Source organism: Zootoca vivipara, chromosome 11 (assembly GCF_963506605.1).
Source record: "Zootoca vivipara chromosome 11, rZooViv1.1, whole genome shotgun sequence".
NCBI lineage: Eukaryota > Metazoa > Chordata > Lepidosauria > Squamata > Lacertidae > Zootoca > Zootoca vivipara.
The window spans coordinates 20,655,586-20,678,335 of record NC_083286.1 but is presented as its reverse complement, the minus strand read 5'-3'; the positions used below and the strand labels follow the sequence as shown (position 1 = coordinate 20,678,335).

The 22,750-nt window shown below is 41.6% G+C and overlaps 1 protein-coding gene across 1 annotated transcript in view; it reads left to right on the top strand.

Moving 5' to 3' along the window:
* The first annotated feature begins 13,238 nt into the window (after positions 1-13,238).
* KCNN2 (potassium calcium-activated channel subfamily N member 2) overlaps positions 13,239-22,750 on the top strand; it is a 90,892-nt gene continuing 81,380 nt past the window's right edge. Inside the window, exons 1-3 of the mRNA XM_035100160.2 lie at positions 13,239-13,260; positions 14,864-16,080; positions 17,766-17,861. Coding sequence (XP_034956051.2) covers positions 13,239-13,260; positions 14,864-16,080; positions 17,766-17,861 — 1,335 coding nt within the window. The remainder of the gene's footprint in view (positions 13,261-14,863; positions 16,081-17,765; positions 17,862-22,750) is intronic.

Sequence of the window (22,750 nt, the reverse complement as noted above, 5' to 3'; positions counted from 1 at the left end):
CTCCTTCCTTCTGAAGGCGTGTGTTGGGAGTTCAAAAGAAACTTGCTTGTTAAAAAAAAGAAAAGAAACTTGCTAGTTTTGGTCTAACTCTTGGTGGCTATGGTTTGAGTGTTTTTGAGCCTTATTTTGTTTTATAGCGCTGGTTTTGTGGTTTTATTATCAATATTGCTGATATTTTTTAACCTTTGGCTGTTATTCTACTGTTATCTTAATTGTGTTCTGTGATTTGTAATGAGATTGTTTTATTTATTTTCATGTCAACAACTTTGAGGTCATTTGTGGCCAAAAAAACCCCAAACAAACTATGGTTTATTTAATAAAATAGAAGTGGGCTCTTGGATTCTTCAATGAACCAAAGCTAAAGCCAATTATAACTTAGGGTTATGTCTCAGCACAGCCTAAATAGGGAAGCGTTTCACTATGCCCTTTTGACAGTGCTCCATCCTGTGAAGATGCTCGTTAAACTCCACCCATGAATTCCATGTCTCACCCTCACCTCTACCTATTCTTGCTGTTGGGTTTACTTCCCCTGGGTTGTTTCTGACCATCTCTTTTAACCCCCTTTGAATTAGTTAAAAGTTTTAAAACTTGCTCAGAATGCAAGGAAAGATGGACGTCTCTTTTCTCTTCAACTTTGTGTTTTATTTTTCCAACAAATGTCATCCATCTTCTCCTCCCACCCCAAAACAGACCTCTATTAACTCTTCCTCTCAAGCTGTATTTGTTAATGTTTTCCTTTTGATGAGTGTCCGCACTAGTAGCAATTATGTATTATTTCTTTTTTTTATAATATTTTATTAGAGTTTTCACAAAAATAACAACAATATATAAAGAAAAAAGACACAAAAAAGAAAAAGAAAAAAGAGCAAATAACAATACAACAACAATTCTCATATCACTTCACATGGTATAATGGGACCTCCTCGGGTTTCCCTCCCTGTGGTTCTTTAACACATTTATAGTTAGCAAATTCTAAATCATTTTAATCACCTTACATAACCTTATTTTCTTCCTTTCATATCACATATTCCTAAATTCCACAGTTTATTTACAACTTAATTTCTGATCTAATATGTTACTTTAGCATTTTAAAAAATATATATATACAGTTTTACATGGAAAGATTTTAAACTGTAATTATTTCTAAAGAAAGTGCATACATTAAGTTTAGCGACTTTGGGGGAAAAATCAGTTCATCTTGTACCATGTTTCCAAACCAAAGATCTTTAAAAATGATTGGGGATTAAATGCAGGCGTCCTTCTGTGGATCTCCACTGATGAGGGGAAAGACTCTACCACCGCTGAAAGCATATAGAGGTTCCCACAGGCATAAGCCAGGATAAGGCCCTGAAACAGGGCAGAATGGAGGTGGTTTGGAGACAGAGCTGGATAGGACATGCCTCTATTGACTCCTAAGTGAATCCAGCAGCCCAAGAGGGGCCTGATGTAGGTCTTTCTGATGCTAGCCTGTAGTCGGCGCACAAAAATAAGATGAAAATACCTCCCTGTCCCCACCTTCAGCCCTGACCAGTGCAAACGGCAGGGCGTTGGAGGTAGTAGTTGCTCCACAGCTGCCTAAGTGTCTATATTTGCTTTGAGAAATATGGCTGATATTAGGGAACAAATGGACAGGTCCACCTCTTGTTTCTCACTTGCCGATAAATATATTAGTAGCATGCAGTAGTTATAATAACAGTGATGCCTAAGATCAGTGTTTCTCAACCTTTTTTGGGCCACGGCACACTTGTTCCGTGAAAAAAATCACGAGGCACACCACCATTAAAAAAGTTTAAAAAATTAACTCTGTGCCGCCCTATATTATAATTATGACTGTAAGAAACACTTGCCAAATATTGCTTTCCGGCGGGTCAGCGCTGCCGAGTTCTTAAAAGATCCTTGTTTCTGATCCACCCCACCCGACCCCGCCGTCCCGTATCTTACCCTGTGCGTGTTCTCGGACTTGTGAGAGGACGATTTGGTCTTCATGCCTCCGTGAATTAGCAACAAACTACCTTTTGAATGATGGAGATTGAATATTTTTAAAGTAGCTACTTGAAGTCTGCTCGATTTTCCAAAAAAGAGACACATGTGCGGCACTATTAGCTGCTGGGGGCTGCCATCTTGGCTAAAGGATTCTGGGATGATCCTGTCACGTGAGGCATGGGGAAAATGGAAATAATGAAAGCTGATTGGTCTGTGGAAACTAGAAGGGGCGAAGAAATAGGACGCCCAGGGAGGTGGAGTTTGCAGCTGCAAAATCGCCCTTCTCGTCGCCGCACGTCGCGGCACACTAGTGTGCCGCGGAACAGCGGTTGAGAAACGCTGCCTAAGATAACCAAATCAGTTTCAGACAAGTACCAAGGATCCCAGGGGTCAGCTAACTTTTTCAGCAGGGGGCTGGTCCACTGTCCCTCAGACCTTGTGTGGGGCCGGTCTATATTTTTGGGGGGGAAATGAACGAATTCCTATGCCCCACAAATAACCCAGAGATGCATTTTAAATAAAAGGACACATTCTACTCATGTAAAAAAACACCAGGCAGGCCCCACAAATAACCCAGAGATGCATTTTAAATTAAAGGGCGCATTCTACTCATGTAAAAACATGCTGATTCCCAGACCGTCTGTGGGCCGGATTTAGAAGGTGATTGGTTCGGATCCGGCCCCTGGGCCTTTGTTTGCCTACCCATATCCTTCAGGATCCATGCCAAGGCTGCCTCGTTGTGGGCAGCTCAGAACTTTGTTGCTACAGTAAAAATCACCTAGTAGCATTAACTAACTATATAGGTTTTTTTGGTGGGCATGTGCTTTGAATCTGCATTGGATATGATTTAAAAGTATTCATTTAGTGTCCTTCTCTGCATACCCTTGCCTTCAGAAGTTAAGCAACTCAAGAGAGAACATTTATTGTGGTGCCCACCTCCCCAGCCCTGGAATTTCCTCCCAAGGCACACTGCCATCTTTTAAATATGTGAATTGTTTCCTATTGGCTGGAGCTTCTTAAAGAATAAGTATCAATTGTTCAAAAAATGGTTCTTATCACTCGCTGTACTGCTGATTATTTGCTATTATTTAATCAGATTTTGGTTCGGTTGGTTGTGAATTATTTATTGTTGTTGTTTTATATTGTTTTAATTAGTGCTGAAATCTGCCTGGAAGGCTATCTAGGGGAACTGTAGGAAAAATGTTTTAAATTAGTTTTATACAAATCAATAATTTATGTTATATGGCACCTAATGGTCTGAAAAGTTGAGTTTTCAGATTAATAAAGGAGGTGTTTATATTGGCTAATTATAAATCAATAAAAAAGCTAGCCTTTGTAAAGACAGCTTCATATTCGGACAAACTCAACACACTGAAGCGAAGCAACAGGAGTGGTTGTGTCCTGATGCAGTTAACATGGGAAACAAATTTAAACAAGAACAAATTTAAACAAGGCGTATTTGAATACAGTATATATATTACTGCTCCTAATCTAAACTTCTCCACAAATGCATAAATAAAAATGGGAATATTTAGCCTTGTTTATATTACTAAAGAAGGGACCCAGGTGGCGCTGTGGGTTAAATCACAGAGTCTAGGGCTTGCTGATCAGAAGGTCGGCGGTTCGAATCCCTGCAACGGGGTGAGCTCCCGTTGCTTGGTCCCAGCTCCTGCCAACCTAGCAGTTCGAAAGCACGTCAAAATGCAAGTAGATAAATAGGGACCGCTCCGGCGGGAAGGTAAACGGCGTTTCCGTGTGCTGCTCTGGTTCTCCAGAAGCAGCTTTGTCATGCTGGCCACATGACCCGGAAGCTGTCTGCGGACAAACGCTGGCTCCCTCGGCCTATAGAGCGAGATGAGCGCCGCAACCCCAGAGTCGGACACGACTGGACCTGATGGTCAGGGGCCCCTTTACCTTTACCTTTATATTACTAAAGATTGTTTACTGAACTGAATCCCATAAGCATGCTTTCTTCTATATCAAAATAAAATCCATCTGAGCATTTAAAAACTAGTGAAAGGAACTGCATTCACATGTAAATATTTATTCATAGATGCATAAAATGCATAAAAAAATAAGGATGTGCAATATTATATCATGAACAATTTCAGCATCCAATGACATAACACCTGCATGTCCTTAGTATTGCTCTGTACTGATAGCTTAGCACTTCAATAAATTACTGTCATGTTCTCATTATACTGAGAAACTTGTCTCTTCATATGGTGTTTCCCTTTCCACTGGAATTTATGGTAGCATTAATTAAATAGTGAGTTATAGAGATGAAGTATATTATGTGGTGGGCTTTTTGAATAAGTGCATTGGCATCCAGGGCTTGTGGTTAAAAAGCATTCATGTGCTCTACATTTCAATAAATAAATCTCAACATATAAAATTAATAAAGAGGGTGGGATTAAATCACTACCTTTAACAACACAAGCAACTGGGGTTAAGGAAGAACACCACTGTTTTTTCCTTTGGATTATATGAATTCCTTTCCTTTGTATAAAAGGTATTTTTCCTTAGAAGCTTTAAAAACCATTTTCGGGTAGGCAAGACAGGCACTTTTTTCTTCCTATGGATAAATTTAGCTGAACCTTTTAAACATGGGCTATAGAAGATGTTCCATTAAGCCTACAGTGAACCTTTATAGTTATATTTCAAGCACTAAAATCTAACCTTTTTAAATTCGGAAGTTGGTATGGTGCCACCTATTATTCAGAAACTATTTTCTTCTTGAACCATGGAACTGAGAACTTGCCAGAGCTAAAGTGACTCCATTGAATTAGTAATGAGCCCAAGCAAATGCTGGAAAATACTTCAAAACTGGCAATCATGTAACAGCTGAATCTCTTGAAGTTGACAAGCCTGATACTTATACAGAACACTGCAGGCTTTGTTCTTCCAAATAATTTCATGGAGAACTGACAACCAAGAGACAGGGCGAGATGGAATATATCAATTCATTATTTAATGGCAACACTGCCTTGTGATGAAGTTGCCTTTTGGTATATAAATAGAGTAGAACAACTTGAATACTCTGTTCCATGTGTTATGCAATCCGAAATCTCAGATATTATGCAGAAAGGATTTGAAGCAATCTTCACATCCAAAACAAAAAGCTGGTGGTTTCATACATTGCATTTAAAGGGGGAAATATGTCTAAAAGTTTGTTTAAAAAACAACAACAAACCAACCAGCAGTTGTGATAGAAATGGCTGAACCCTGATTCCCACCCTGCTAAAATTTGTCGATCTAGGAATGTTTAGGATAATGTAGACCAACTATTTTTTTATTAAGTTAACATACATAGGCAAACTGAAAATAGGCATGCATTCAAGCAAGTTCACTATCTTGCCTAATAACCCATCACTTAGCTCCATATGCCTATTTCTAAATGAGGGCTGAACGTATATTTAAATATTTGATCTTTAACACAGTATAAGAATTTTTTTTTAATAAACAATTACAAGGACAAAGCACCAATACTGTTTGAATACCACTTTCTCAATAATTCTACTTTGCACTGTGAGGACAGTATATTTCATGGATATTTCATGCAGCAGTCCCCGTCCCCAAAGATTTTCCTTTTTTTAACCATACAGGGAGAGAGTGTATGCCTAGTTCCCACATCACTACTATGAAAGAAAGGAGAAAGTCTGAATCAAAAGCAGGAAAAAGAGAGAAAGAGACAAGACTGAAATAAAAAGTAAATAGACTGGCTGATGCTGAGTAGACAGATTGTAATTAATCAGCTTAATTCTGCAGATTTCAATGGGTTTAGCCTCAGTATGGGGTTTTTCCTCATCAAATGCAGCCACACAACTTATTTCTCCTTGAATAAAAACATGCCAAACCACATACATATAGCAGTGTTGTATCACTGAAAATTTCAGGTTCAATGGGTTTTGCAGAGGCTTGTACCTGCCAAGGCAGATGCATATCACCTGATATACAACCACAGATTTAGTGCAGCAGTTGAAGACTAAAACTGTAATCACATGTACACTAGCCAAACTTTCAAGCCCCTTTAAGAGCTTAAACATGGTAAGTCCACTGAGTCTTGAGCTGCACTACTGATGTCACTAGAACTTGTGTCCAGTCTTTTTATACAGAGTGACTTGTTGCGCGAAGGAAAATCAGTGCAGGGATTCCTGCTAGCGCAGAAGGCCTCCCCCCCCTCTCCACATGCCCTTCCCAAATCTGCTCTGGAGGGTCGGGAGAAACCCCCAGAACATTGCATGGAGAGGGGAGGGGGGGGAGATTGCTCTGTTGGGCAAGCAGAAACACTGGCACTGATGGAACTATGTCCTTAGCAGCAGCGTGCTGAACACGACCCATGATAATAAGCAGTGGTGAAGTGGAGGGCGAAGACTGGAGAGTTCAGCTCCAGGCCTTTTTGCCAGAGTGCCTGTGCTACTGAGAGACTCTCCGTGGCCTCACAAATGAATGAGGTGATCGTGAAGCTTTCGGGTTTTACAGATGTTTCCGACAGTTTGGCGTGGAGGAAGTCAATGGATGAGAAAAAACAATCAAGCAGAGGCTGGATATTACTTTCCTTTCATGGGGCTCCCGCTCATTGCCAGCAGTTTACATGGTAACGTTTCATTGCAAGAGGGTTTTTGTGTTTCTGATCGAACAATTTCATTTGGCTGAATAACTTTTCTTGAAGCTCAGGGTGTTTTAAGTTGAATACATTCTATTAAAAAAAAACTTTCCTAAGGACTGCCAGCTAATTCTAATAAATTGGGTATTATGCTGCTCTTTGGAGTAGGCATGGGCAACCTCGGCCCTCCAGATGTTTTGGGACTACAATTCCCATCATCCCTGACCACTGGTCCTGTTAGCTAGGGGTCGTGGGAGTTGTAGTCCCAAAACATCTGGAGGGCTGAGGTTGCCTATGCCTGGTTTGGAGGGTGCATGTATACAGGGTGATTCCTTTAAAAGAGGCCCCGTGGATACAGAGTACACATGTCCCAAGGGTCCTCTTTTAAAAGACTCACCCTGTACATGTATATAGGGATCCACGCAGTTGTATGCATTTTTACTCTCCTTAGAAGTGACTATGAGCGCCCTCATTATTACTTCAAAATTTTCCACTACACACAAAGAAGTCGAGAAGGCTGTTTCCCCCTGTTTTTCAGTGCCAGTCCAACTTCAGGTAGAATAGGAAGATGCCCCATAAGCAAGGTATAAGAGCGTCATTGACAGTCTCCACATATTTGAGAGATCAAGCTTTGTACTAATGGGGCTCGACACCAAGTGTGCTGACCACTAGGGAATGCTTGCTTTTATTCCAGGTCCTAAATTATACTTAAATTTGTTACACAATGGCTAATATATTTCGCTGTGATTCTTTGAAAACCAAATGGCTCTAGAAATGCGAGCATGCAGTACAGTAATCTCAGTTGGTATAGTTTCAAAGGCAGCCTCTTATTTCTTATTTACTGCATTACCTTTTGAGGACCTTTTGTAATTTAATCCTTTCAGCCAGGAATGGAAATATGCCAGTGACCTCGTTGCTGCAGCTTCTAAAATATGATGATGGCATCTGTGAATTTATATACATTTTTTCTCAATTCTGTTGAGGGCTTGCTCTGGGAACTTGAAATATTTTCCCAGCCCAACTCAACAACATCTACCTATATTATTACTAATATGGTATCACTTGCAGTCCCGTTTCTTTGCTCCAAAAAGCAGGAGATGATATGTTAATATTAACCGTACAATGCCACATTAATTTCCTTTTGCTCTAGACACCTCGACCTGAAAAAGAAGACCATGCAGGACTGCTTCCAGATGACTAGTTGGTCCAGTATATTTTATTTTTTTGGTACACTTATGTCTGGGATGTGGGAGAAATTTGGTTCGGTTTGCATGCAAACCTACCCAATTCACACGATGTCCCAAGGAATACATGAACTGAAATACAACTTCCCTTTGAATCTTGCATTTCTTAAAATTTTGCAATGTACTTCTTCAACAACAAGAACCCACAAAAAATGTTTACTAGGAGAGAGAAAAAAACACAAGTATTCATAAAAATAGCATCCAAAGATGCATTATGGTAGTGAAGACTGCTTGCAAAAAAAATGCATATATTGGCATAAATTTGCACGAAACTGCATGTGAATTTTCAAGCAAATCCTTTTTTTGAAAAAAATATTGCAAACTGATGCAAAGATAGAGCACACTGAATTTCAGAAGGGAAAAATGAAAAATAGAAAGAAATAGCCTACCCCTACTTATTTCCACCTTTCTTCCATCACAAAACTCAAGGCAGCATATATTGGATTCCCATATGGTCTCCCAAACCTTTTCAGCTTCAGCAAGGGGGTGTCATCCTATTAGACACAATCTAGTTTTGTGCACAATCCTGAATATGCTGAGTGTGTATACCTTAGACTTTTAGAAATATCTCAGGAAGACTAGACACCTTCTGAGTTTGTGCATGGGGGTGCCCTTGCTCCCTTTGCATAGGGTAGAGAGAGAAAAACACACCTCCGCTTGGCCGTGTAACTGCAAAACCGAAAATATACTGACTAGCTGAAAATTACAGTCTATTAAAGCCAAGGCCTCTATTTAATCAATTGCTCTTTGTCCGAAATAAAGTTATAGATTTTCATTCCCAGGCACACTGTTGAAAGGTGTTGTACAAGTTTCCTCTTATGATAAGGGCTGAAACGTTAGAAAGCAGCTGATCACATTGGAAGATATGTTCAGTCACAGTTCATAAGTTGATCTCACCCATGTCATTCAAGGAGGCAGCTTTGTTTTATGCATGCGGCTGCCATTGGATATTTACTGTACTGGGAATGTATACTAGACAGATATGAACTAAAAAGTAAAGTTGTCTTATGTTTGCTACTGTGGCAAATAATAGTATTATTAGTGGTATTATTTGCAGAGGATGCACTGACTGGTATGCTAGACTTTCATTTGGGCCGTGGTTTTTACCTTCAAAATGATTTTTTCTTAGTTTGTCGAGAGTCCACAGTCGGTTATTAGTTTAGAAATATTAGGGAGACTTTTTTATTTTTTTTAAAAAAAGCAGGAATTTTGGAGCAGCTAGTTGCTCTGTGTGTATATATATTAGGAGACATATATTCCAAGCCTGTAAACAGCAAGTTCCAGGCTACACTGTTGGATGATTGTCTCTTATGGAGCCAAAATAGACACTGCATGCATTTAACATTCTCCCTGCTTTAAAAAGAATGAAAAAGGAGACTCGGGGACTGCAGTTGGGAGAAGAACATTGGCAAGTATCAGCCATTTCATCTTCAGAGAAACTTTGCAATTATGCTTTGCGATTCTGCATCTTATGCTACAGATATGTTGTAGCCCCTACCTATGCTTTTAATATCTTTCAACTTAAATAATAAAAAAAGAATCACCATTCTCTTAAAATGAATAAAAAAGTACCCTAGAACAATGGTTCCCAATTGGTGGTCTACAAACTCTAGTGGGTCTGTACAACCATCCACATAACTATAACTACTATAGAGACATCAAAATCTTCAAAAGCAGTGGGTCCAAGGCTTGGCTTTTGAAAAACAGAGCATCCACAGTACTTAGCTAATTAGGAACCACTCCCCTTCAAGATGATGACTGGATACTATTCTTATTAATTACCCACTTTTCTCCTTTGGATGGTAGACCAGTGCACTATAGCACAAATTACCGGTAATTTGGAATTTCTCTTCCGTTTTAATAGTAGATTATCACATGGAGTGTATGTGTGTCTTTGTGCATGCATGTGTAAGATGGAAGGTGCTGTTTGAGAATGCATAGCTCACAATATACTATTTGCATGGCTCTCTGGAGCTGAACCAAGAACTATAGAATTGAAACCACTTAAATAATTTGATTGGAGATGTCTATTAATGCTGTTGGGATTGGAATGATTTCTTGTGTTAGATGTTGTTATGATGCATTCACTGTCCGTTGGCTTATAGAACAATCCTATGTATGCCTACTCAGAAGTGAGCTCCATGGAGTTCTATGGGACTTCATGCAGTAATAAGATATTCCAGAAGCTAGAAACAAAATAATTTATTCAAGTTTGAATGCATTCAATGCTAGTACAGCACACATGGGATGTAGCTGCGGGTGCATTTGAGACTTGCTTGGGAAATGCATCAAGTTTTATATGTACAACAGAATGCAATTCAATTTGTTTGTCTTTCAAAGCTAAAACAATTAATAAGGAATAGCATAGATGCAAGTATAGGATCACTGCATCTGCTAAAAAAAAAATCCAATCGGTACACTCAGTTACACATCCAAGTTGGAATAAAACATCCAACATCTAAAAATGATTAAAATGTAAAACAGGGAACTTAGCACAATATCAAATATAAAATAGAAGCATATAGTAGAACATAACAAAAATCAAGAGTGTATTGATCCTTTCATGAGTTGTGTCCTATAGCATTGATCCTGTTGTCAATGTTACAAATTGCTCTTTCAATGTATTGTGCATTTCTGGTTTCCAAGCATAGTCTCAGCTTGGACTTTGCGAACTACTATGAGATACAGATCACTTCAGAATGCAGTCAAAACAAGGGCATTTTAATTATTTCGTTTTGATGGGTATAGGATTATTATTATTTATTAAAAAGTGCTATTTTAAAGTAAAGTAAATGAAATCCCTTCCACTAAGTGTACAAGGTGATTGACCTAATCAAATAAACCTAAATTATTATAATTGTCTACACATAACATTTAACAGCATATGAACATTTACTTGGAAATATGTCTCACAGAGTTCAGTGGAATCACCTATAAGAAAGTGTGCTTTTGAGTGTAACCTTAGTAGATTGTTAACATAAGAGAGAAAGATATTTTCAAACACAAAATAAGCATACTTCAGATTATTAACCTAGCAGACTGTGATTTCTTCTGTAAATCACTACAATATCCTAGATTATAAAAATCCGTTTAAATGTTCTAAGGATAAGTATAATAACCCTGATTTTCATGCTATTACAATAATCTTGTAACATGTTGCAACATGTTATTTATAATCTACAGTAACACTGCTTTCAGCAGTACAAAATCTGGATGAGAAAAATAGCATGGCTCAATCTCAACAAAGCCTAAATACTGATCAGGATACAACTGACCATGTCATTAATTCTCAGAGAAGAATTCAGTTTACCAAAACATGGCCAGCACATATATTTATTTTTCTGGATTGATTGGGATTTGCAGATGCATCCATCTAAGTAAGGTGTTCCTGTACATTTTAATTTTTATAAATATTCAAAGCAAGGCTCTATAATTAAAATATGATTGCTGGTTTAATAATGGTACTCAGAACAGCATAGCTGTTGTACATGAATCAATTTTTGGTTTATTTACTGTAAATAAAAAGAAACAAAAGAGAATTTGTTGGGCACACCCATTGTATTCTATTTGGGATGTGTTAAAATTAATTATTTACTTGAAGGCACTGGAAAAAAGACAAAATGGTAGCAGGTGATCAACTTTAGGGTTGCTGAAGAATAGAATTTCAGGAAACTGGATCCAAGTCAGAATTTCAATTACTTAATGACAGTGATCCTGTTTCACTGTTTGGCTTTTGCTGACCCCTAAGGAGTGTCCCTGCCACATGAATCTTCTTAAACGTTTGGTAAAAGTCACAAGGTAGGTTTTTTAAAAAAGAAACTACAAAACTGCTATTGACGGATGGTTTTTCTGTCTCTTGAGTTTTAGTTCCCAATAAAACATTAATAGTTTTAAAACACACACACACAAAGGCCAGAATGTTTAATCTTTCTAAAGATATGTTTCTGGAAAAATGAATGAAATGGGAAGAAAGCTTGAACACTTTCTCCACACGACAACCTCTCCAAATATTTTCATCTTTACTACTTTTTAAATAATTGATAAATGGATCCCTGGACCCTATTCTTGTAGCTTTTTCACTTCATCTTAATCAGCATATCATGTGAGAAGCACCGAAAAGCAGAGACAAACAGTAATGTTAACAAGTATTCACTCATGAAAGAAACCTGTACTTATTAAGAACCTTGAATTTATATTGAAACTTGGTCTCCCATGTTTAGTTCGCATTAAATTCTGAGGACTAGATGTTGGCAGCTTGGGTTGTCCAACTTGGGTTGTTGCTTGGAACCATATGGACTCAGGTTCAGAGAAATGCAGGAACATTTTGTGAATTGGTCTTAACTCCCTTCCCTGTAAGTCTTACCCGCACATCCCCTTATTATCATTGGAGTGCCCTCCTATTGTACCACAAATGCTTCTGCAATCTCGTTTTATCCAGGCGAAGGGGTAATGCAATACCATCAATTGCAGGCTACATAAGCTTTTAACCAAGCACTGCAGATGATCACGGAAACACTGAACGGTATATACACCACGGTTGTCTCTAATCATTACAGCACTGGTGTACACAATGGAATGGAGTCGAAAATATCCAGCAATTTAAAAGTGAATGCCTTTCTTTTAGCTTGCTGGACAAAAGAGCTACTGGTGAACAGTAGTGAACTGTACGCCTTATCCGCACAAATATCTTCAGATTCAGTAGAGGATGTTTAATTTATTTATTTCAGTTTTCTAATCCAATTCAGGGCCAAAGGCTGACAACAACAAAATTATTTAAAGAAGATTGCCACAAGCTATGCAAATATAAAATGCAAAACATCTGGATCGTTCAAAATTAGTCCCTTTTTGTTGCCTAACTGTGGTCACAACACGCCTCTCTCTGCACAAAGAGGTTTTGCACTGCAGGGTTTACAGCGCAGTTTTTCAGCTCGCTTTCAATCCTGGGCTAGAAAAAGGTCTTGAGAGAAGGAAGTTGGAAGCATCTGCAACTGGACTGTGCTTCTTTAAAATAAAGGAAGGCTTGGTATGAGCGGTAGATTTGTATGCATACAGTATATTTCTACGGTATATTCTCTCTGTGTGCGTGTCTAGTTCTATATGGGTTTGTTTTAGGAATTGCCTAACGCCTGTGGGGCTTTCAGAAGCAGAAAAGACGGAGCGGAGAAAGGCGCTAAGCAAACAGCCTGGCTGGATTATTGCTGTGTGTTTTTCTGTCTTGCAGAAAATCCCGCTGCTGGAGGCTCGAGAAAGGAAAGCCCGCACGGAGAGGGATTTGCCCGGGCTGGACAGCTCCCAGCGGCTCCGAGTTGCACCTCTCTCTTTCCTTCGCTGGGGCGGACCCTCCCACCCCTCCCCCAGCACAGCCGAAGACAGCAACGGGAGGCAGCAGCAGGACGCCGCTCGGCATGTTTCGGAAGAAGCGTAAATGTGCGCCAGCAAGCGAGGCGCTCGCGAGGTCGGGGGAAACCCCCGCCCAAAGCCAAGCAGACGGCTCCCCTCCCCTCCCTCCCTCCGCCTGCGCCTGTCAGGGCTTCCCCGCGCCAATGCCCATCCCCGCTGGAAGCGGCTGCGGCTCAGCCAACTCCCCAGCACCACCACCACCAAGCGACAGCTGCTGGGAAAGGTCGCCGGCCGCCGCCCTCTTGCCCTCTGGCGCGAACGGCTCCTCGGAGGAGGAATGGGGTACGGGGGAGGCGCCCCGAAAGGGTTAAAAGAATCCCTCCCTCGCTTCCTTCTCCTTCAATGGGAAAGCGTTTCCCTGCCTCCTCTCGCGAATGAGCGCGAGCACCGCCTTTCACACTGGCATTCCGGGATTTCCCTTTGTTCAGAGCCGGGAATCCTCGTCGGAAGCTTCCTCCGCAGTCTCCCCCCTCCCTCCATCCCTCTCCCCGCAAGCTTCAAAGCTCTTACTCCGGACTCGTTCTATGCTTTTCAATGGGGCTACTCCGGAGCAAGGGCTTTGAGCACTGGATTTTCCTGTTGTTGTGTTACTCTAATTTCTATGGGACTCGGAGCAAATGCCTTGAGGACGGGAATCTTCTCGTTGTTGTTATTGCGGATGCAATTATGGTTATTATTTTTATTACTACTACCATTGTTGCATTTTAGTGTTTTCTGCTTTCAAATTACATACATCGTAAGTGCTTCGAGGATTGCCACCCACCCGCCCATCCCAATGCACGCATCTTTCTCCCCGCTAGAGGTAACCCCCAGTTACATCACCCGGGAGACCTGTTTGCGCTCCATGCCCAAGGCTTATATCCCCCCCCCCCAAGAAACCCCCATGAGATCCGAATTAAATCTATCTTGTCTCTGGATGATACAGCGGGCAGAAGGCCCCGTCGGGAGCAATCTTAGAAACGTTAGGGAATCCGTAGTCAAATGGAAATCCTCGCCCAGTGCCTTACACGCACGTCACATCCACACGAGCGGAACCACCCCGGGGGACTCCTGTGCTGCACGTCCAGACACAATAAGGCTACCAATAGCCTTATTTTATTTTATTCGGAGCTGGGGGTGTTAACGGATGGGCTGCGAGACCACAGCCACGTTTTTTTTTTCGGGGCGGGGGGCGGTAGAGCGGGTTTCGTTTATAGGGGAAAGCCCTGGTTTCCAGCGCCCTGGAGCAATCCAGATTAAGGGGAGTTTGGAGGAGGGGGTGGGATGGGATGGGGGAGAAATAACCCTTACCTGCCTGAGCAACTCTTGCAGCAGCAGCAGCGGGTGGTGCTGGTGACAGCCCCCCTCCTTCTCCCGCCGGGGTTGCCACTGCAGTGAGTGTCTGGCGATGGCAGGTGGTGGAGGAATCCCCCCGGGCAGGCGGGCGGAGAAGAAGAGGAGGAGGAGGAGGGAAGAGAAGCGCGCGCTCCCGCGGCTGGCACAGCCACCAGCAGCAGAGGCGGCGGCACGCGCAGCTCCTGGGAATCTCTCTTTCTCGCCTCCCCCCCCCCCGCTCGCGCGCTTTTCTTCTCCTCCTCACGCTGCAACTTGCTTTCTCTCTCTCGCCCCCCAACCCTCCCGCCTTTTCCAGGTGACGTGATGCCCGTTGTTTTGGTGCGCCCGACCAATCGGACTCGGCGCCTGGATTCTACGGGAGCCGCGATGGGCCCGTCGTGGCGGCAACAGGACTCCCCTCTGCCGACCATAACGCATTGCGCAGGGTGCACCACCGCCTGGTCCTCCTGCAGCTTTAACAGCTCTGACATGGAAACACCATTGCAGTTCCAGCCGGGCTTCTGCTCAGAGCAGCAGCAGCAGCAGCGCCCACACCCGCATTGCCAGCAACAGCAGCAGCAGCGCCACGCTCACGACAAACAGCAGCAGCAGCAGAGCAGCCCATGCCTCCAGTGCAACAACTGCTGCGCTGCTCACTACGGCGCTGCGTCGGGCGCGGGAGATAACCTACCGCTGCTGCTCCGCACTTCGTCGCCCCTTTCGGCGGCGGGCGCCTTCCGGGCGCGCTCGTCGACGCCGCTCTCGTGCTCCGCAGCCTCGTCGCGCCCGGGCAGCCAGCTCAACGTGAGCGAGCTGACCCCTTCCAGCCATGCCAGTGCGCCCAGGCAGCCCCACCACTACGCCCAGCCCCACCACCACCACCACTCCCACTACTACCAGCCGTGCCATAGCGAGCAGCCGGCGGGAAGCCCCAGCAGCAGCAGCGTCGGCAGCGCAGGCAGCCACAGCCACCCTAACAGCCACCCAGCAGCGTCCCAGCAGCAGCGGCGGGAAAGCAACCCCTTCACGGAAATAGCCATGAGCAGCTGCAGATACAACGGCGGCGTCATGCGTCCTCTCAGCAACCTCAGCTCGTCCCGCAGGAACCTGCACGAGCTCGACTCCGAGTCGCAGCCGCTGCAGCCCCACCAGCCGCCGCCTCCCTCACACGCCAGTCCCAGCGCTTCGGCTGCCGCCGCCGCCGCTGCTGCTGCCACTGCCGCCGCCGCCTCCTCGGCCAGCGGCGCCGGCCCGGAGATCGTGGTGTCCAAGCCCGAGCACAACAACTCCAACAACTTGGCGCTCTACGGATCCTCAGGCGGCGGCGGCGGCGGCGGCAGTCAGACCAACAGCGGCGGCGGCGGCAGCAAGTCGAGCAAGAAGAAGAACCAGAACATCGGCTACAAGTTGGGACACCGGCGCGCGCTCTTCGAGAAGCGCAAGCGCCTCAGCGACTACGCGCTCATCTTCGGCATGTTCGGCATCGTCGTCATGGTCATCGAGACCGAGCTGTCGTGGGGCGCCTACACCAAGGTACCTGCTGCCCCTCGCATCGCCTGCCTCGCATCCCTGGCCTCGCTGTATTTCCTCTCTGCTTCTCTGTTCCTCTCTCCCCCTTCCTTCCTTCCTCCCTCCCTCCCTCCCTCCCTCCCTCCCTCCCTCTTTCTTTCTTTCTTTCTTTCTTTCTTTCTTTCTTTCTTTCTTTCTTTCTTTCTTTCTTTCTTTCTTTCTTTCTTTCTTTCTTTCTTTCTCTCTCCTCCGCATTTCCTTTCTTGTTTTGCCCACGTCCATTCATTTCCTCTCCTTCTTCCCTTTCCCACTTCATTATTTTCCCTCTCCTTTCCACATCTTTTTGTAGCAGTTCGTATTGTCGTATCCAACCCCACTCCATAAGGACACACTGTCTCTGAATTGGGAAAAGTGCGCTCTGTTGCTTAGGAAATGTGGGTTCCCGGCTGAACTGCTTTTGTGTACGTTAAAACTGAGCTACTAAAGCTGTGTGTTAAAACTGAACTATTTTTGTGTAGGTCACCCAAACGCAGTTGTGCTTCACAAGTAATGTGGTTTTCTAATGTCCCACATGCTTACTTAGCCACTAATTTCAATATTGCTTACTTCCTCCAATGGGGCAGGTAACCACTTTGAAATCCCGATCCTGAATACTTACTTGTAGTGGCATTTACTTCCAAGGAAGTCCTTTAGGGATGCAGCCAAGTGCTCTGGTCCTGTAAACTCTGTTACTTGGAAGTTAATCCTACAGATTGCATATCCAGAAATTCCTATTACTATGGCCACAATCTACCTAGGAAATCTGTGGGACTGTTTCAGCCAGAGAGCTGTAGGTATTTCCCATAGCTACTTACACTGGAAAAGAGCCTTCATTTGCCGCTATTTTTGGGAACCTTGCAGCGTGGCTTGGAGTTTGCTTGCTTTTTCCGCAGATGTTTAAAATGCCCATCCATGCATGCTTTGCTGTAGAACAAATGTGTATCGTACATCTGCTACATTGCACAGCATACTATGCAAGGAGTAACAGAGGAACTTGTTAACTTGCACAGCCAATCCATGTTAGCCTAGTAAGATTTTTCCCATAATCATTCTTTATCCATACATTCTGAATGAATGCTGTGTGGATGCTTTCTACACTAAGATGCCCCGCATCTGGTATGCAGGCACTTGCTGCTTGTAGCTCCTGATCTGAGCAGCGACAGCTGTGTGTTAAAACCCTGCCTCTTTGTTACCACACTGCAAAGCTGACGGGGGACAGAAAATCGGATAATGCCTTGATAAGATAATAACTGGAAAAGCCAGCTGTTTAAATGCTTTGCATCAATGGTTTTAGCATCCCTTACAAGATTACTGCCTTTTAGATAGCTTTAATTCCAGAAAGGCTTGCCCAGTGTAGTTAGACCTGCATGTAACATTTTCGGGGGTGAGTTTTTAACTCCCAGTTGTTTTGCTATGCCTTTGAAGGAGTTTATCTCTTCCCAGTACTGTACTGGGTTACTCTGCTAGAACAGTGAGTTTACATTTAGCTCATTAGTTATATATTGTTCTGTGTTGTTGCTTTTTAATGTAAAGATCTATACTTTTTAAGGTGTGTTGTTGTTTTTAAGAGCAAAGTCTTTCTTACAAAACATAGCCTGTATTCCCCTCTGAGATCTTCAAGATGAAGGACATAAAGATCAGTGTAAAAAGCATCTATTTTTCTCTTGCAGGAGTCGCTGTATTCATTAGCCCTAAAATGCCTTATTAGCCTCTCTACAATCATTCTGCTTGGTCTGATTATTGTATACCACGCAAGGGAAATTCAGGTACGTTCCACTTATGATCTGAGGCTTGTTGCTACCTGTGTTTCAAGGACGTTTCTGTGAAACTAAGCAGACTGCATTGATGCATTCTTACTAAAGAGTTAACAGCGCAACGTCTTAGGTGCTACTAGCTATATTGTCACTTCCAATGTCTGAGTACCCTAGTCTGCATGTACTAGATGTGCTTTTCTAGCCCTCAAAGGCAATTTATTAAGGCAAAATGAAGAGCTTTAATGCCTGCCCGTTCTTCTACAACAACTGCATGTTATGCTAATCCATACAGGATCACATGACTAATTGTGGACTCTTCAGTCACCTCCAAATATCAAACCTTGGTGCTGCTGTGCTAGATGCAAAACTCCAGTAATGAACCACAATAATCTTTTTTAAAAATCAGCAAAACACAGTTTTGTTTAAAGGGCCGATGATTAGCTTTTTCTTTAAGTAAAAGTGGTTTGGAAGATCAATCCCTTTCGAGATTTAGATGTTTCTTCCTCTAAGGACATTGTCTCTGAATTGGAAAAAGTGTATTCTGTTGCTTACAAAATGTGTCTTCCTAACTAAATTACTTGTATTTGAGTATCACAGATACAATTGTGTACTTCACAAGTAATGCTGTATGGTTCCCCCTATGTGCACCCTAATGTTGTATGTGCTTACTTGGGAGATTTGCTTATTTGAGTATTCCTTACACCCAAGGAAGTATGCATGGGATGAAAACTATCTCAGTGTAGTAAAACTGTCCTGTGTGAAGGGTACAATGTATTCCTATAGAATGCTGTTCAATTATCACAGAGAACCTCTTATAAATGGAATATCTTTATTCTTATAAATGCAATATCTTTCAAGGACCAAGGCTTTTTCTTTAATTGATGGAGGAAAATACCAGCATGTAATAGGCAGCCGTAATTGTGAAGTGTTTTCGAGCAGTTTCAAACCAAACCATAGATCCTGAAGGTTCTTTCTCAGGTAGCTGTGTGTTGTATGGCTCAAGGTCACAGGATCTGTTTCGCTTAACTTGTACTGTAGCTCTAGTAGAAAGAACATTTACATTAAAAAAAAGCATTAACAATATACATATGTACATATCTATTCAGTAGTATGTCCCAATGGGACTTACTCTCAGGTAGGCTTGCATAGGATCACAGTCTTATCAAACCTTCCTCCCAGCTTAGGTTCATATTTCTTAGTACAAACAGTAGAATTGCTTGTGTGAAAGTGAGACAGTATTTTTTTTTAAAAAAAGGAAATCTCTTTCTCCCCCCCTCTTGGAACCCATAACGTATCTACCAATATTTTTTCATGCACACCTCCCCCAGTAAATCTGAGCTAATATGTTTCAAATCACAATAATAGTACATCGTTTTCAGTAATGCAAATAAAATATCCTCTCAGGAGTCATGTGGAGCTTGAAGAAGCTTACTGCTTGTCATAAAAAGATGAATATAATTGTACTAAGCATTTAAAAGGGATAACAGGAATATAGTTTACATTTCTTTAAACAGATGTTTGATTTGTAGCACTTTTGTAAAAAGATCAATCTTTATTTGCAATTAAGTATATGCAAATAAATCAATTCAAATCAATACAGGGCTGTGCACGTCCCCCCCCCCTGCTTCCCTAGAGCAAATCTCATTGAACACACTGGAACTTACTTCTGAGTAAACATTCAAAGGATTGAGTGGTATATGTTATAAAATCAGCATTGCCTACAACCAGTTAAGTTCTGAACATCAGTGTTCAAATAATTTATTCCTGAGCATTTGAACCCAAGTAAGAGTTTGGCGAGTTATAACCTTACAAATACTTTATGCTAGTGAACACCCCCCCCCCGTGATATATTTATGAAAGTGCTGGTAAATGCAATAATTAACCTTTTATTAGAGTTATGTGATTACTTCTAAACTCACTACTTTTTAAAAGTGGTTGTGAATAGCTGATGACAATTTGTTTTACCAGTAGTTGCCATTATTGTTCTTGCCTCTTAAAAGCCTAATTAAATAGTAGTACTCCTTTAAATCTGGCTATTGTAGACAGCAGGGCATCCTTGTGAAATTATTGGTACATTCCAAATCTTCTTCAAATGAAGTCTGGGCTTTTCTTTCTTTCTGACCACAATGACCTCATTACATCCTTTGCATCATTTAGTCTCACCTTGTGAAATATCCACCTGCTCTCTCATGAACAGATGATAGAAAATTAGCACAGCAATAGTCAGTGCCCACAAAATCAGCAGAAACCAGCTATATTTTGGGGTGGATAGTTGTGGGGAAATCATGTATGCAGTGATTTGAGTTCGTTCACTCAATGTATGTAGTTCTGCGTTATAATTTGATGATGTAGTTCTGTGTTATAATTTGTCTATGTTACTTGTGACTATTTAAATGTATTCTGAAAAGAAGTGTAATCCAACATAATATAAGTTAGGAGAAACAACAGACAGGAACATTTTTCTCTAATTATGTTGCAATAAATATTTTAGTTCTGAAGGAAATAGCGTTACATCGTAACCAGGAATATTAGCTTAACAAATGTGTTCTCTCTCCCTCTCTCTTGCTAAGGAATGAAATAAGGGTTCATTTTAGTTCCAGAAAGTGTCATAGGAAACCTTCCAGTACAAATAATTTCCTTGGGCTTTCCAGTATCATACTTCCCAGATATCTTAGTGATAGAAAGTTCAAACACTTGTATAGTGTTGTTTTTCTAAGCCTTGGCAGTGGCTATTTTTAGTTCTGGTATAAAAGCTTTTAGATAGCATATAAATCTACATCAGTAGGCAGCCTGACTTCACTATTTTCTTTTGAGGGCGTAGGGAAGAGTTTCACTATATATTATTAAAACTCAATTTCTATGGAAAGAAAGAAAAATCACCAGCTCTGTACACAGTACAGGCTTTCACCTTCAGCACTGTGGACAGCTCTTGGCATCAGATGTTTTGCTAATACTTGTTTATGCAATTTAACATCTTTCGCCCTGAAAGTAAATGTGTGCGTGAGCATATAGAAAAGAGAATATGCACTGTGATTCAAAGTATTTCTGGAAATCCAGTGTCAGATGAATTTTGAAATTTAGTTAAAAGACATTTTTGAATAGAGATGAATGGCTTATTTATTTTTATGATGTACATACATGCTGTTAAAATATGCTATATTCGCTGTTTGCATAATCTGGTGAAACACAAAGGAAAAAGGATGTGAACAGCTTGTAAGAGAGAAGGTATCAAACCCCGCAGTCTTGTAGAGGGTATTCAAAGGTGATGACCACTCACTTGGAAATCTTCATAGTATTGTATTTGGCCAGTTCAGTTCCAAAGATTTTGCAACCCTTGGAAACTGACATCTGTGCTAAGCCTAATCTTCATTCTAAGTCCATTAGGAAAACAAATTAATGTTTCTGCTCCAATAAGTGTGCATAGAATTTTGGCATTTGACAGAGATCTGCCTTCTAAATAGCATTTCTATCAAAATGTGATACTTGTGCAAAGTCATTTTGCTTTAGAACGGAGCACAATTACAATACTCATATCATTTTAGAATTATTTTAAATATAAAGTTTTTACAGATGTTTACTGAGGCACACATTGCATAATATGAAGATCGTGCTTCAGGCCAATAGAGGGAGGTATGCTTTTTCCTACAATAATGATGGTAAAGCACATGCTGACTGGAAAGAAAATCCTAACACAGAACCAATGCCTTTTTGAGTGTAAATTAAGAATTTCATTTTTTGTAGGGGAGCTTTTGTGAAGAATATCATTTCCCCAGGTGCAGGTGTTTTAGATCTGTATCATTCTTCGGATGGGACAGCCGAAGTGTGCAGAAAAATACATACTAGATGATGGTGGGCTGTCAGTTACTGATTGATATCAACCTTTTCAAGAAATACGAAATTTAAGTTTGGATTGACTATTTCTCATTCACTTGGTAGTTAAGTGCTATTTGTTTCACTCGGACTGACTCCCAAGGAAGTTTGCGTAGAATTTCAATTCTAACCCAATTAACCTGGGAATGAACCCCATTGAATTCAATAGGACTTACTACTGAGTGGCAGGATTGCACTGTAGTACAGTGCTTGGGTTACAAATGCTTCAGGTTACAAACGCTTCAGGTTACAAATGCTTCAGGTTACAAACTCCGCTAACCCAGAAATAGTACCTCAGGTTAAGAACTTTGCTTCAGGATGAGAACAGAAATTGTGGTCTGTCGGCGCGGCGGCAGCTAAAGTGGTGCTTCAGGTTAAGAACAGTTTCAGGTTAAGAATGGACCTCCAGAACAAATTAAGTTCTTAACCAGAGGTACCACTGTATTCATTTGCACATTAATATGCACATTAGGTGACTGTGTAATGTTCTCAGATGCATAGACCCTTATGTTGTTTTGTATAAAACAAACTCTGTGTGTGTGGTGGACTGCCTGATTATAACAGCATACTCCTGAATCTTTTCCTGTAATGTATTTTACACTGGATAAAATTACACAGAAGATAACATATACAGTTATTTTTCCTATTTCTTATGTTTTCATGAGCTTTTTAAGGTGTATTCCAAAATGAGCATGTTAAGTCACCCAGCCCCATGCTCTTTGTACATCCATTTTCTTTTGTAGAACCTCATAAACACCGGGCTGTACTTAAAATAGTTCTTACAACAAATAATGATGTTAAATAGCTGTCCTCCTGCTTCAGTGAATGGTCTGTGTACCCAGAGTTTGGTATAGTGTGGAGAATACAAATTAAAGCTTAAGCCTAACACTCAGACTGAAGACCTAGGTCAGGGGTAAGCAAACCGTTTCAGCAGGGGACTGGTCCACTGTCCCTCAGACCTTGTGGGGTGCTGGACTATGATTTTTTTTGGGGGGGGAGAACAAATTCCTATGCCCCACAAATAACCCAGA